The sequence below is a fragment of the Quercus suber genome, unplaced genomic scaffold (genome assembly GCF_002906115.3).
Source record: "Quercus suber isolate HL8 unplaced genomic scaffold, Cork oak 2.0 scaffold_14, whole genome shotgun sequence".
NCBI classification, from domain to species: Eukaryota; Viridiplantae; Streptophyta; class Magnoliopsida; order Fagales; family Fagaceae; genus Quercus; species Quercus suber.
This window is the reverse complement of record NW_027069479.1, coordinates 1,248,368-1,259,921: the sequence shown is the minus strand read 5'-3', so window position 1 is coordinate 1,259,921 and position 11,554 is coordinate 1,248,368. Positions and strand designations below refer to the sequence as shown.

Below are 11,554 nucleotides of genomic sequence, written 5' to 3'. Positions count from 1 at the left end.
AGGTCTGAGTTCGCTCCCTTAGGAGTAGTTGGTCGTCGGTAGTCGTTCCTTCTTTGGCCGTTTCCATCGTCGTTCCGGTTGGTCCCAGGACGGTTATCTTTTTGCTGAAGCTGCAACCACGTCTCTTGGTTCTATCTCGTAAGCTCCTCCACTTTGGATTTATAGGGCTAATCCTACAGAATCTTGAGGCATGCTGGACTCCATTTGGACTCTAGAGTTGAATGGAACTACGCTCTCAAACCTAAGTACAAAAATGTCATTCCCATAGACGGCGCCAAACTGATGATGCTGAAATCGTCAATCAAGTAGGTTCATCCAGATGAGTCAGCACGAGCTTTGTCTCTATACCTACAAGGTCCAAAAAGGAATCCTCTCTAGGTGGTCATCAGTGTTGTGCCGGCCACGGAGTCTCCGATAGTAAAGTTAGCGAGTGGAAGCTAAGAGAGATTATGAAAAATTAGAAAATATCAGTGCTTTAGCGTGTGTGTATATCCAAATGTACCCTATTTAGTTCTGAAAGGTGCATATATATTTCCCTCTCTCTTCTGGCTGTTGTTCCTTATTTATGGTGGCTTTAGTGTTCATTCTGTAATGCCTTTGGGCTCATTAATGTGGGTTTTGATGGGCTCTCAATGGTCACCTAGATAGTTTGTAACTGTCCGAGATATTGAATGCTTTTTTATGGCTTCCTTTACTCCACCCAGGCTGGGTTCAGGTAGACAAGGATGCCTGAAGGGTTCATCTGTGCAACAGTATTTACTAGGCTACTACATTTTGACAAGAAACATTATAAGCATATATAATATGTTCCTCGCATGCAATGCAAGTTTTTGCCCAATTTTAAAATGGTTCCTGTTGTTGTAATATTAACGTATAACGGTATAAGTTTTTTTTTTTTGAAAATTAATATATAAGTGGTGTGATTGGTTGAGTAGTAAAATTTTACACTAAATACTAATAATAAAAATTGATTAGTTAATATATATAATATATAATTGAATTTAAAATCTTGGTATTAAGCTTGTTACTATATGTTCGCGTAAAATAATCTGCAAACACACAGAATCGTAACAAGTAGTAAAGTGTTTTTAGAAAACGAATGTCGAACTCACAGGGATTAACTATGTTATTGAATACCGAAATTCACTAAATAAATTACTATTTGGAAAATCGAAAAAAAATGGAACGTTCTACTATTAAATTAAAAAAATAAATATTTAATAAAAAATAAATCTACGAAAAAAAAATTAACAAAGCGTAAAAATCTAAAAGTGTAAAAATATTATAAGAATGGATCTAGAGCAGTTGATTTCACCTAACAAATCCTACACAATTTATTCTTCCTAATTATTAAATTCTAATAATCTCCTGTTGATGATTAAAAATTCCTTAACTATTCAATATCTTCTCTCGAATAATATCAAAAATATCTTCAGCTAACAATTCCATATCTCTATGCGAATTTAATTAACTGGAGACTCATTACGTACTTTGAATTTTCTAAAAAGTCACACTAATCGCGGTAAAGCATCTCTACTTTCACTCAACTAATGGTGTTTAATTCTAGAACTAAAATAACAAATCACATCTCGGTCTCATTGTAATTCAATTGATCAAACAATTATTCGTAAAAAAAAAAAATAGTAAGCATTAAGAATAAGAATTAAACACTCAATCATGGAAATATTAAAAATAAAATAACTCAGAATATAAATTGTGTGTTCATTGCTAGACTACATCACCGCTCTAGAAAATAAAATTTAGTTCATAATAAAATTGAAAAGATAACAAAAAAAACTTATGTTTTTCATCTGAATTGGTTGATCAACATGAAGCTTTCGCCTTTGTCCTCAGATCCTCCTCCTCAAAAAGACTCCCAAAAAATATTCTTCAATGCAGCCCCCCTTGACTTTTCCCTAAAGAGCCTTTAAATAAGTCAAGGAATCCTATTACAAGTTGAATTCTCATTTGGAGAAAATCTCAGATTTTTAGGCTTCACTTAACCAAGAATTTTGGCCCATTTAACGTCAGAATTCGGGCTCTTTGTAAACCACAGAGTTGTAGCCCTTTAAGTTAATTTTCTAGCCCAACTTGGATCATCTCGATTGGACATCTAAACCAAAAGTTATGCCAAAAATACTAATTGATATGTAGGCTGGAATCCTAATCCAAATTAGACTTAAATTTAATTGGGTCTTCAAGTCAACCGATTTACATCCACAAGATGTGGATTAATCTGAAATCTTCTCAATCCTTCAAAGCAAAAATGAATAGATAAATATAAATAAAAAATCAAATCAAATCAAAAGAAATAAAGGAAAACTAACAATTTTAATAAATAAAAGGATAATAAAAATCATGTAGAAATTACACTTATCACTATATCTATATATTAACATATATTATATGATTTAAACACTTTGAGGGGGTTCAGCAAAGCAAAAAACAAAAGGAGGTGGGGAAGTGTCATGTATTTAGTTTAACAACTTTTGGAGCATTCTTCAATAGATTTCTTTGTCACTAGTGAAAGAGGCTCTCCATCTTCTGCCAAATTGGCCATTTACCAATTTTCGCGGAAATTATTAGCAACATACCACTGTTTACAAAATAAGTGGTAATATACCACTTTTTTGAAACTCGAGTTTGCTGTGTAAATCGAGTTTAAAATACTCAAGTTTCATAAAAAAACTTATCTTAACGTGGATTTTTTATTTGAAAAAATGCCACATGGAACTCGAGCTTGATAAACTCGAGTTCCATGCAACACAATACTAGAGCATACCAAGCCAAGTTCTTTGTAAATACAAAACTCGAACGTAATGCTCTCTTTTTCTTTTCTTTTTTCTTTTTTCCTTCTATAGTACTCGAGCTTGGTAAGCTCAAGTTCCTTGTAATATGGAACTCGAGTTTGGCAAGCTCAAGTTCCTTATATATATTTTTTCATTAATCAACAAACATATGTTTTTATTTATTTAAATAGAAGTATTATAAAATATAGAAATTTTAATTTCAAAATATTAATTTTTAGGCAACTTATATACTTGTTCATTCATTTTTAACACACTCATCAATTTCTAACATCTCAGAAGCGTTATGGTCAAATTGGTTAAAATATTGTGGGTTACAATGAGAAATTAGAACAGCATTAATTAATGCAGAAAACAAATTTTATGAATGCAGTAAGCAAATTTGAATATACAGTAAACGTGACGTGCAGAGAGCATAATTTTATTAATGTATAAACAGATTTTATCAATGTAGAAAAACAGATTCGATTATTGTGAAATTTAAACATGAAAACAGATTCAGATTTGGCTTTTAAATCTAGAAAACTCAATTTCACTAGGTGTTTTATGAGAAAACAGTGAACAGAGAATCATGTATGAAGAAAAAACAGTAAACAATTTTAAATAATGCTGAACAAAAAATAATTTTAAACAGAATGCTAGAAACAGTTAATGCAGCAAACAGAAAACAATTTTTATGAGAAAACAATGAAAAAAATTACTTATTTTTATGTTTATGTTTATTTTTTGATTATAAAAAAAAAAAAAAAAAAAAGTATAAGGAACTCGAACTTACCAAACTCGAGTTCCACTTTACAAGTCGAGCTTCGTAAGCTCGAGTACCATAGAAGAAAAAAAAAAAGAGCATTACGCTTGAATTTGGTATTTACAAAAAAACTCGAGCTTGGTAAGCTCTAGTATTGTGTTGCATGGAACTTAAGTTTACCAAGCTCGAGTTCCATGTGGCATTTTTTTCATTAAAAAAAAATCCACATCAGCACAAGGTCTTTTATGAAACTCGAGTGTTTAAAACTCGATTTACACAGCAAACTCGAGTTTCATGGACTCGAGTTTCAAAAAAGTGGTATATTGCTACTAATTTTGCAAACAGTGGTATGTTGTTAATAATTTTGCGAAAAGTGGTAAATGGCCGATTTGACCCTCCATCTTCTCCTAGGCTGTAGAATTGTTGTCTCTTCTTGGAAGAGTTTTTTTGTACCTTAGAGTAACACAGTTACCTTAGGGCTTGTTGGTTTTTTCTTTTTTTCTTTTTTGGGGGGGGGGGGGGGGTTGTGGGAAACACTAATCTCTACCATGGACTATCTCCCCAAACAGTGGTCTGGACTCACCATCTCACAGAGAGAAGGACCAAAATTCCGGCTACAAGATGAGATGGCTGCCCCTGTCTCCATTATTGCTGCTAAGTTTCTTACCAAGAGAGCACTGAATCCTGGTTCCATCGCAGCCACCTTTACTCCAATATGGTGGTCCAAAAGAGCCTTCAAAATCAAGAACCTTGGTAACCGTATAATGCTCTTTACTTTTGATAGTGAATCCGAAGTTGACACTATCCTTGCAAACGCCCCATGGAGCTTTGACAAACAGTTAATGATTTTGAAAAAATATGATTGGTTAGTAAGATAGAAGACTTAAGAGTTTAATATCACCCCATTCTGGATTTAAATACATGGTCTCCTAGTGAAGTTTATGAACATGACAGTGGCAGAAAATCTGTGTGAACCTGCTGGGCAAGTTTTGGGACTACTGAACTCAAAGATTGAAGAGTATGGAGGCTTTATGTGGGTCAGGGTTATGGTGGATGTCTCACAACCACTATGCCATAGGAGGGTGGTCACACTTAATGACTGTAGAGAGTTTTGTGTCTCCTTCAAATATGAGAAGCTTCCCAATCTTTAAGATTGGTGTGGATGCCTCACCCACAACAACCGGGATTGTGATCATTGGATTAAGAGTGAAGGATCACTTACTGAAGCTGATGAGGAATACGGGGCATGGCTAAAAGCTTTACCACGGTTTGGAGCTTGTAACTCTGTGGTAGCGGTGCCGGGTTTTTACTCGAAAAATAAGGAAGAACACCCAGGCCAACGATGGTCCGATAAGACGGGGAACTCAATAGCGGCTAGGGTAAAGCAAGCCACACTAGATGCCAACATGATAAAAGACAAATATGGTAACTCTCCCTCTGATTCATTCAATTCCGATTCTTTCTAAACTGATACTCATTCAGCCTTTATGTCCACCGATCCTTTCCATATAGAAAATAACATAGTTAACCCTACACACTTACACACGGGCCCAGGACTTGCTTACACCTCAACCACAACTTTTGACAAGCAATTAGAATCCATTTACCATGACTTGAGGAAATTTGATACCCCCATGCACGACACGACCCTTACCACTATCCAACCTAGCCATATGCCACCTCAGCCCATCTTTACTCACCCTCAACCCAAGAAGTTAATGACACCCCAAACCTGACCACTGAGATATCTAACCTCTCAATCACCAACTCCAAACATGCTACTATCTCAAATAATCCAAACAGTTCGATTTCTCCACCCCACCCAAACCACATCTCCTCTTGGAAAAGAATATTCAGAGCCGCTGTTGATCATACACACAATTTAAGCCCAGTCAGTGGGAGTAAATGTGCCCTAAATGAGGTTCAGTTTGAGTTACCAAGTAAACGTTATGCAGTTTCACAGGTTGGTGATGAAAATAAAAAGATATTGGCGGAGGCTGGTTTCCAGCCCTGCCAGAAGCAATGAATCTTTTAGTATGGAACTGTCGCGGGCTTGAGAACATGCGTACAGAAGATCAGCTTGCAGATTTTACGTGGGCAAAAGATCTCTCTGTCATGTTTTTAGCCGAGACATGGATAGATAAAGCAAGGCTAGAATAGGTTCAAAGACATATTCAATTTAAAAATCTGTTTGTGGTTCCAAGGTTTAACAAGGCAGGAGGGTTGGCGATTTTGTGGAAGGCGGATTTCCCTTGGAGGTTGAAAAATATTTAAAGAATTATATTGATACAGTCATCAACAAAGGCAAGGAGAATGCTTGGAGGTTCACCGGGTTTTATGGAAAACCGGACACCACTAAGAGACATGAAGCATGGCCTAAGCTATAAGCTCTAAAAAACCGTGGGCCTATACCTTGGTTGTGTGCAGGGGACTTTAATGAGATCACACAACAGTCTAAGAAGCAACGTAGGTGATCTCGACCCCATAATCAAATGCAGGCCTTTAGGGATATACTTGATGAGTGTAGATTTATGGATCTTGATTTTGTTGGTTTCCCATTCACTTGGCACAAACACTATCCCAATTTTACTATATGGGAAAGACTAGACCAAGCAGTTGCTACTAATGAGTGGTTCTCAATGTTTGTAGGTACAAAAGTGCAACATCTAGATGTCACATCTTCAGATCATAAAGCCTTATGGATCTCACTGGAGCATATGAATTGCAGTTTTCAAAAACCCTTCAGCTTTGAACAAATGTGGATGTCTAAAAAGGGTTGTAGTGACACTGTGGAAGCTGTGCTGAGTATAAATTCCAATGAATCATGGGATACCCGTGTACTAAGGAAGATTGAGACATGTGGGGTGGCCTTGTCTTGGTGGAGTAAAAAGTCCTTTGGCAACATCAAGAAACAATTGGAATCCACTTGTGAATGTCTAAAAGCAGTAGAACAACATGCTCTATGGTCTGGTGACTTAAGCCGTATGAGGTTGTTGGAGGATGAGGTAAATCAACTCATTGATAAGGAAGCAAAAATGTGGAGGCAGTGGTCCAAAGTTGCACGGCTCCATGATGGTGATCGTAATACTCGGTTTTTCCGTAGCAAGGCTTCTTAGTGCCGTAGGAGAAACTATATAACCAAGTTACATGATGCTAATGGAGGATGGTGCTCAAGCCAAGATCAAGTTAATGCCACCATCGTAGACTTTTACCAAAATCTCTTCACCTCGGGTAGCCCTGGCAATTTTGAGGAGGTCATTGAGAATTTTGCACAAGCTGTAACCAAAGAGATGAATGGCATACTTGTGGCCGAATTCACCATTGAGGAAGTGGAGATTACTCTGAAGCAGATGGCACCCTTAAAAGCACCCGGTCCAAAGTTATTGGTCCTTACTTGGGTCTGACGTGTCATCCACTATTTTACACTATCTCAACTCGAGCTCTCTCCCTCAAGCCCTTTGCCATTCTTTTATTACATTGATTCCTAAGATAACAAATCTGACATATGTATCTGAGTTTAGACCTATTAACTTGAGCAATGTTTTGTATCGCATTTTTGCTAAAGTTCTAACCAATCGTTTGCAAGCTATTATTCCTAATATTATTTCAAAGAATTAGAGCCCATTCATGTCTTATAGATTGATTTTAGACAATATCTTGGTGGCATTCAAGACTTTACACTACATGCGGAATCACAATAAGGGGAAAACTGGCTTTATGGCCTTGAAACTTGACATGAGTAAGGCGTACGATAGGATGGAGTGGGAGTACATGGAGAAAGTGATGACCAAGATTGGGTTTCACCCTAGATGGATACAATTGATGATGATGTGTATAACTACAACCTCTTACTCGATGTTAATTAATAGGGAACCCCATGGGCATATCACTCCAACACGTGGTTTGCGTCCGGTAGATCCATTATCCTTTTACTTCTTCCTCATGCGTACTAAAGGTCTCCATGGTTTAATAAGTCGAGTAGCCAACAATGGTGACATTCGGGGTGTATCTCTTTGCCGAAATTAACCTAAAATCACTCATCTCTTTTTTACCAATGATAGCCTAATTTTCTGCAGAGCTAAAGAAGAGGAATGTCAAAGCTTGCTTGAGGTGTTGGCCAAATATGAGAGAGCTTTTGGGCAGCAAATCAACTGTACTAAAACCACTATCTTCTTTAGTAAATCCACCACTGCAGACACTCAAACAGTGATCCAAAACATGTTGGGTGTTAATGTTGTTCGGCAATACGAGAAATATCTTGGACTTCCCTCACTAGTTGGTCAAAATAAGAAGGAAAGTTTCACATACATCAAATAGCAAGTATGGAAGAGGATTCAAGGTTGGGAGGGTAAGTTACTTAGTTAGGCAGGCTGGGAGATACTGATTAAGGTGGTGGCACAAGCTCTCCCAACTTATACCATGGCTTGCTTTAAACTCCCTACTTCTCTCTGTCACAAACTTGAGAGCATGATTTGTAGATTTTTTTTAGGGCCAAATGGGCGATAATAGGAAGATCCATTGGGTGAAGTGGTCGGTACTTTGCAAACCAAAGACATAGGGTGGTTTAGGGTTTAAAGACTTGTATCTATTCAATGATGCACTCCTGGCCAAACAAACTTCGCGTTTGCTCCATGACAAGTCATCTTTGTTCTATCGTGTTTTCAAGGCAAAATTCTTCCCTAATACCTCGGTTATGGAGGCCAAAATTCCAGCCAACTCTTCGTATGCTTGGAAAAGTATTATGAAAGGTAGGAATGTGATCAAATGAGGGGCAAAATGGAGGATAGGGTCAGGCAAGTCTGTCAATATTTGGGGTGAAAATTGGTTGCCCATCTCAAGTAATTCCAAGGTTTTGTCACCACGAATTGAAGGAAGGGGAGTGAATATGGTTTGTGACTTGATTGATCCAGACCTTAAGGAGTGGAGAATANGGATGCTATGCTATAATTTCTATTAAATGCCATTGTATTACGCTTGAGTCACTTTTTTGGGGGGTCGGAATGTTTAATTCACATTGGAGTCCTTTGCTTCACATGAGATGTCCAAGGCAGCACACCCTTTGTAATAAGAAATGCTAGATACTAAAGAGAAAAATATTATGTGACAATACTAGTAATTGTTGCTACCATTTTTAGGACCGTGAAGGATGCGTAGAACTTCACTGGGGAATAACCGGTGATGGATCCTTGGTTTGCTGCAATGATCTCAATATTACAGGAGAGGCCTGTGGAAAATCTTGTGCACCTTTTCCTCCTGGTTAGTTCAGCTCACTCTTTTTTGCATATTGCTCGCTTGGGTAGCACCTAGCAATTAAAAACTCAAGGAAATTGCTAAAAAAATAATCTCAACCAAGCTTAAATGATATCTTGTAAGTCATTTCATGAATTCTTAAGTTTTGTAAAGTTCTTTCCTCTACAGGTATAGGCTACATGTGCTATTTTGATATGCTGACAAGTGGTTTTTCCTAATGGCTAATGCATGGCATAACAGGGTGCATTTTCATGAATGGAAGTGGGCTTAAAAGCTTTGATCATCCACTTTACAAGGTTAGAGCAATTTCTCGTGAAGATGACAATGGCCTCATTTGTGGAGTTATGTTTCAGGTGGACTTGTACACAAGGCTCCCTAGCATTCCACGCACTGGAAGTGCAGCAAATTGGGCAGAAAATGCTGCTGTCCCTGGGGAAGAAAATATCTAAGATTTTGCAAGCTGGTAATCAAACTGTGTTGTAATAATGCCAATGTTCTAGAAATGTGTTAAGAGTTCATGTTTGATGCAAAAAGGAAGGACTACATCATGTTAGTTTTCATTGAAATAATGCTATAGACCCAATAAATTTCACAACTTGTTAAGGTGGTTGCGATTGGTACAATATCACTTTTACATGAATTCACCTCTAACATGATTATTGTATACTAGACAACTTGCCAACTTAACAATTATGAAAAAGTTGAAAAATTTATTGTGTAAGTAGACTTACTACATCTTTTTTTGCTCTTTCCACCAAGTGAATATTTAGAACTTCAAAAGGCTTTCTTTAAATTGTTTGGTAGTTTCACCCGTGTCCAATAATTCATGCCTGATACAGAAGTTTACACTAGACAGTAGACACCATTTTTCAAGAAGGAAAGGGCTGCTTCTTGTACTATTTCTTTTTCTTCTAAAGCTAATCTTTATGATCCTAGGCTAAATGGTTACTAATTAAAGTAATTTAAGTGGCAATTGATTTAAGAGGACCAAACAATTTACACATAGCGTAAATGTAGATGTGGGCATATTGACAGTTGTCCTGTTATCTTACAACATGCTTTTAGGATTACACCTTACCTTAAGAAACATGTGATTTAAAATTTCGGATTTCAAGTAACATAGGTCTAAATATCTAGGGGAAGTATGTTGTAATTCATCCAACAATCGACTCAGATTTTGCTTTAATTTAATTCAGAAATTTATTGGTTTTTTTTTTTTTTTTTTTTAATTTACTGTAATATATAAGGATATATATATAAATATATATATATATATATATATATTTTTGAAGAGATATATAAGGATATACAATATTTCATTTTTTAAATGATTAGATTTCAGAAACTATAATATTCAGTCATCCGTTGGATGTATAGTAAAAACATGGTTTGAAGATTTTATTAAGAGATAAACAACAGTTAATGCTTACAATAGTTATGTTTAGCTAACACACTTATTTTGGTTATATTATTTGCTGAGAGGCCTAGCTAGCTAGCCCCTGGTCCAACTACCCTGACTCTTTGGCTATGGCATCCTCAGTGGTAGTGTGCTTTTGATCACGATGATGATTAATTATGTCCTGAATCCTTGCCAGTGCTTCCATGAGTGAACCCTTTAAGCCACTAAGGGTGAGTTTAGTTCAGCTTTTTGTAAAAGTGCATAATAAAAAAGTGGAGTTTTTAAAAAGTCCATAATGAAAAAGCTGAGTTTCAAAAAACTGAGTGTTTGGTAAAGCTGTTAAAAAGTGCTTTTTGAAAAAACCAAGTGTTTAGCTAGCACTTATAAAAGTGGCTGTTTGAAGGGTAAATTACCAAAAAGGACAATGTATTATAAGGGAGTTTATTTCATACATTTTTTATTTTTTATTTTTTAATGTGAGTTTATTTCATACTTAATTAAAAATCAACTACGTCATATACTTACTAAATAATAATAATAATAAATATATTATTGGTATTATTCTAATAATGTTTGGGCAATTTTTCTTTTTTAGTGTCATAATTATTTGTTATTACCATTAACGACTTCTTATTAATATTAATTAAATCTAAATAATTTTCATCATCATGAAGCACAAAATGAAAATGTAAAAAGATAATAAAATATACACCAATAATCTAAATTTAAATTGTACTATATAAAAATGTAAAAACATATAAAATACATATCAATAACCCAATTTTAAATTGTACAACACAAAAATGTAAAAAAGATGATAAAATACATACCAATAACCCAAGTTTAAATTGTACTACATGATATTATAAATAAAAAAATAAAAAAGACAACTACTAATTATTATCCCCCCAAATGGAATTAGCAATGGAATCACGAAGAACCACCATCGCAGGGTCTGTTAAAGATCTTGAGTTCTGCTCATAACTGCTAACTGCTTCACTATTATGTTCTCTTCTAGAAATTGAATCTCGATTGGCGTTTATGAAGCCCCTATCATCCCTATCATTTAGTCTAACAAAATTATGAAGAGCCATAGTAGCAGATACAATAAGTATTTGGATATGGAATGGAAAAGATGACATGTTTCTGATAATTCTCCATTTATTCTTCCACACACCAAAAGTGCGCTCAATCACACATCGAAGAGATGAGTGAGCATGATTAAATTTTTCATGTCTAGTTCTAGGGCTTCCACCTCTCCTTCGAAAGTCTTGAAGATGGTATGATATCCCCTTGTATGGTGCCAAATAGCCTTTCACCATTGGGTATCCAGAATCAACTACATAATATTTC

At 35.8% G+C, this 11,554-nt stretch overlaps 1 protein-coding gene and 1 long non-coding RNA gene across 2 annotated transcripts; both read left to right on the top strand.

Moving 5' to 3' along the window:
- Positions 1 to 6,044: 6,044 nt before the first annotated feature.
- Positions 6,045 to 6,668, top strand: LOC136070807 (uncharacterized). Its single transcript, XM_065781257.1, has one exon. The coding sequence runs from the start codon at positions 6,045 to 6,047 to the stop codon at positions 6,666 to 6,668; it is 624 nt and encodes a 207-aa protein (XP_065637329.1).
- Positions 6,669 to 8,523: 1,855 nt separating this feature from the next.
- On the top strand, positions 8,524 to 9,523 carry LOC136070735 (uncharacterized). The gene is made up of 2 exons (XR_010631971.1): positions 8,524 to 8,808; positions 9,043 to 9,523. It is a non-coding gene; the product is annotated as an uncharacterized LOC136070735 (long non-coding RNA).
- Positions 9,524 to 11,554: the final 2,031 nt, after the last annotated feature.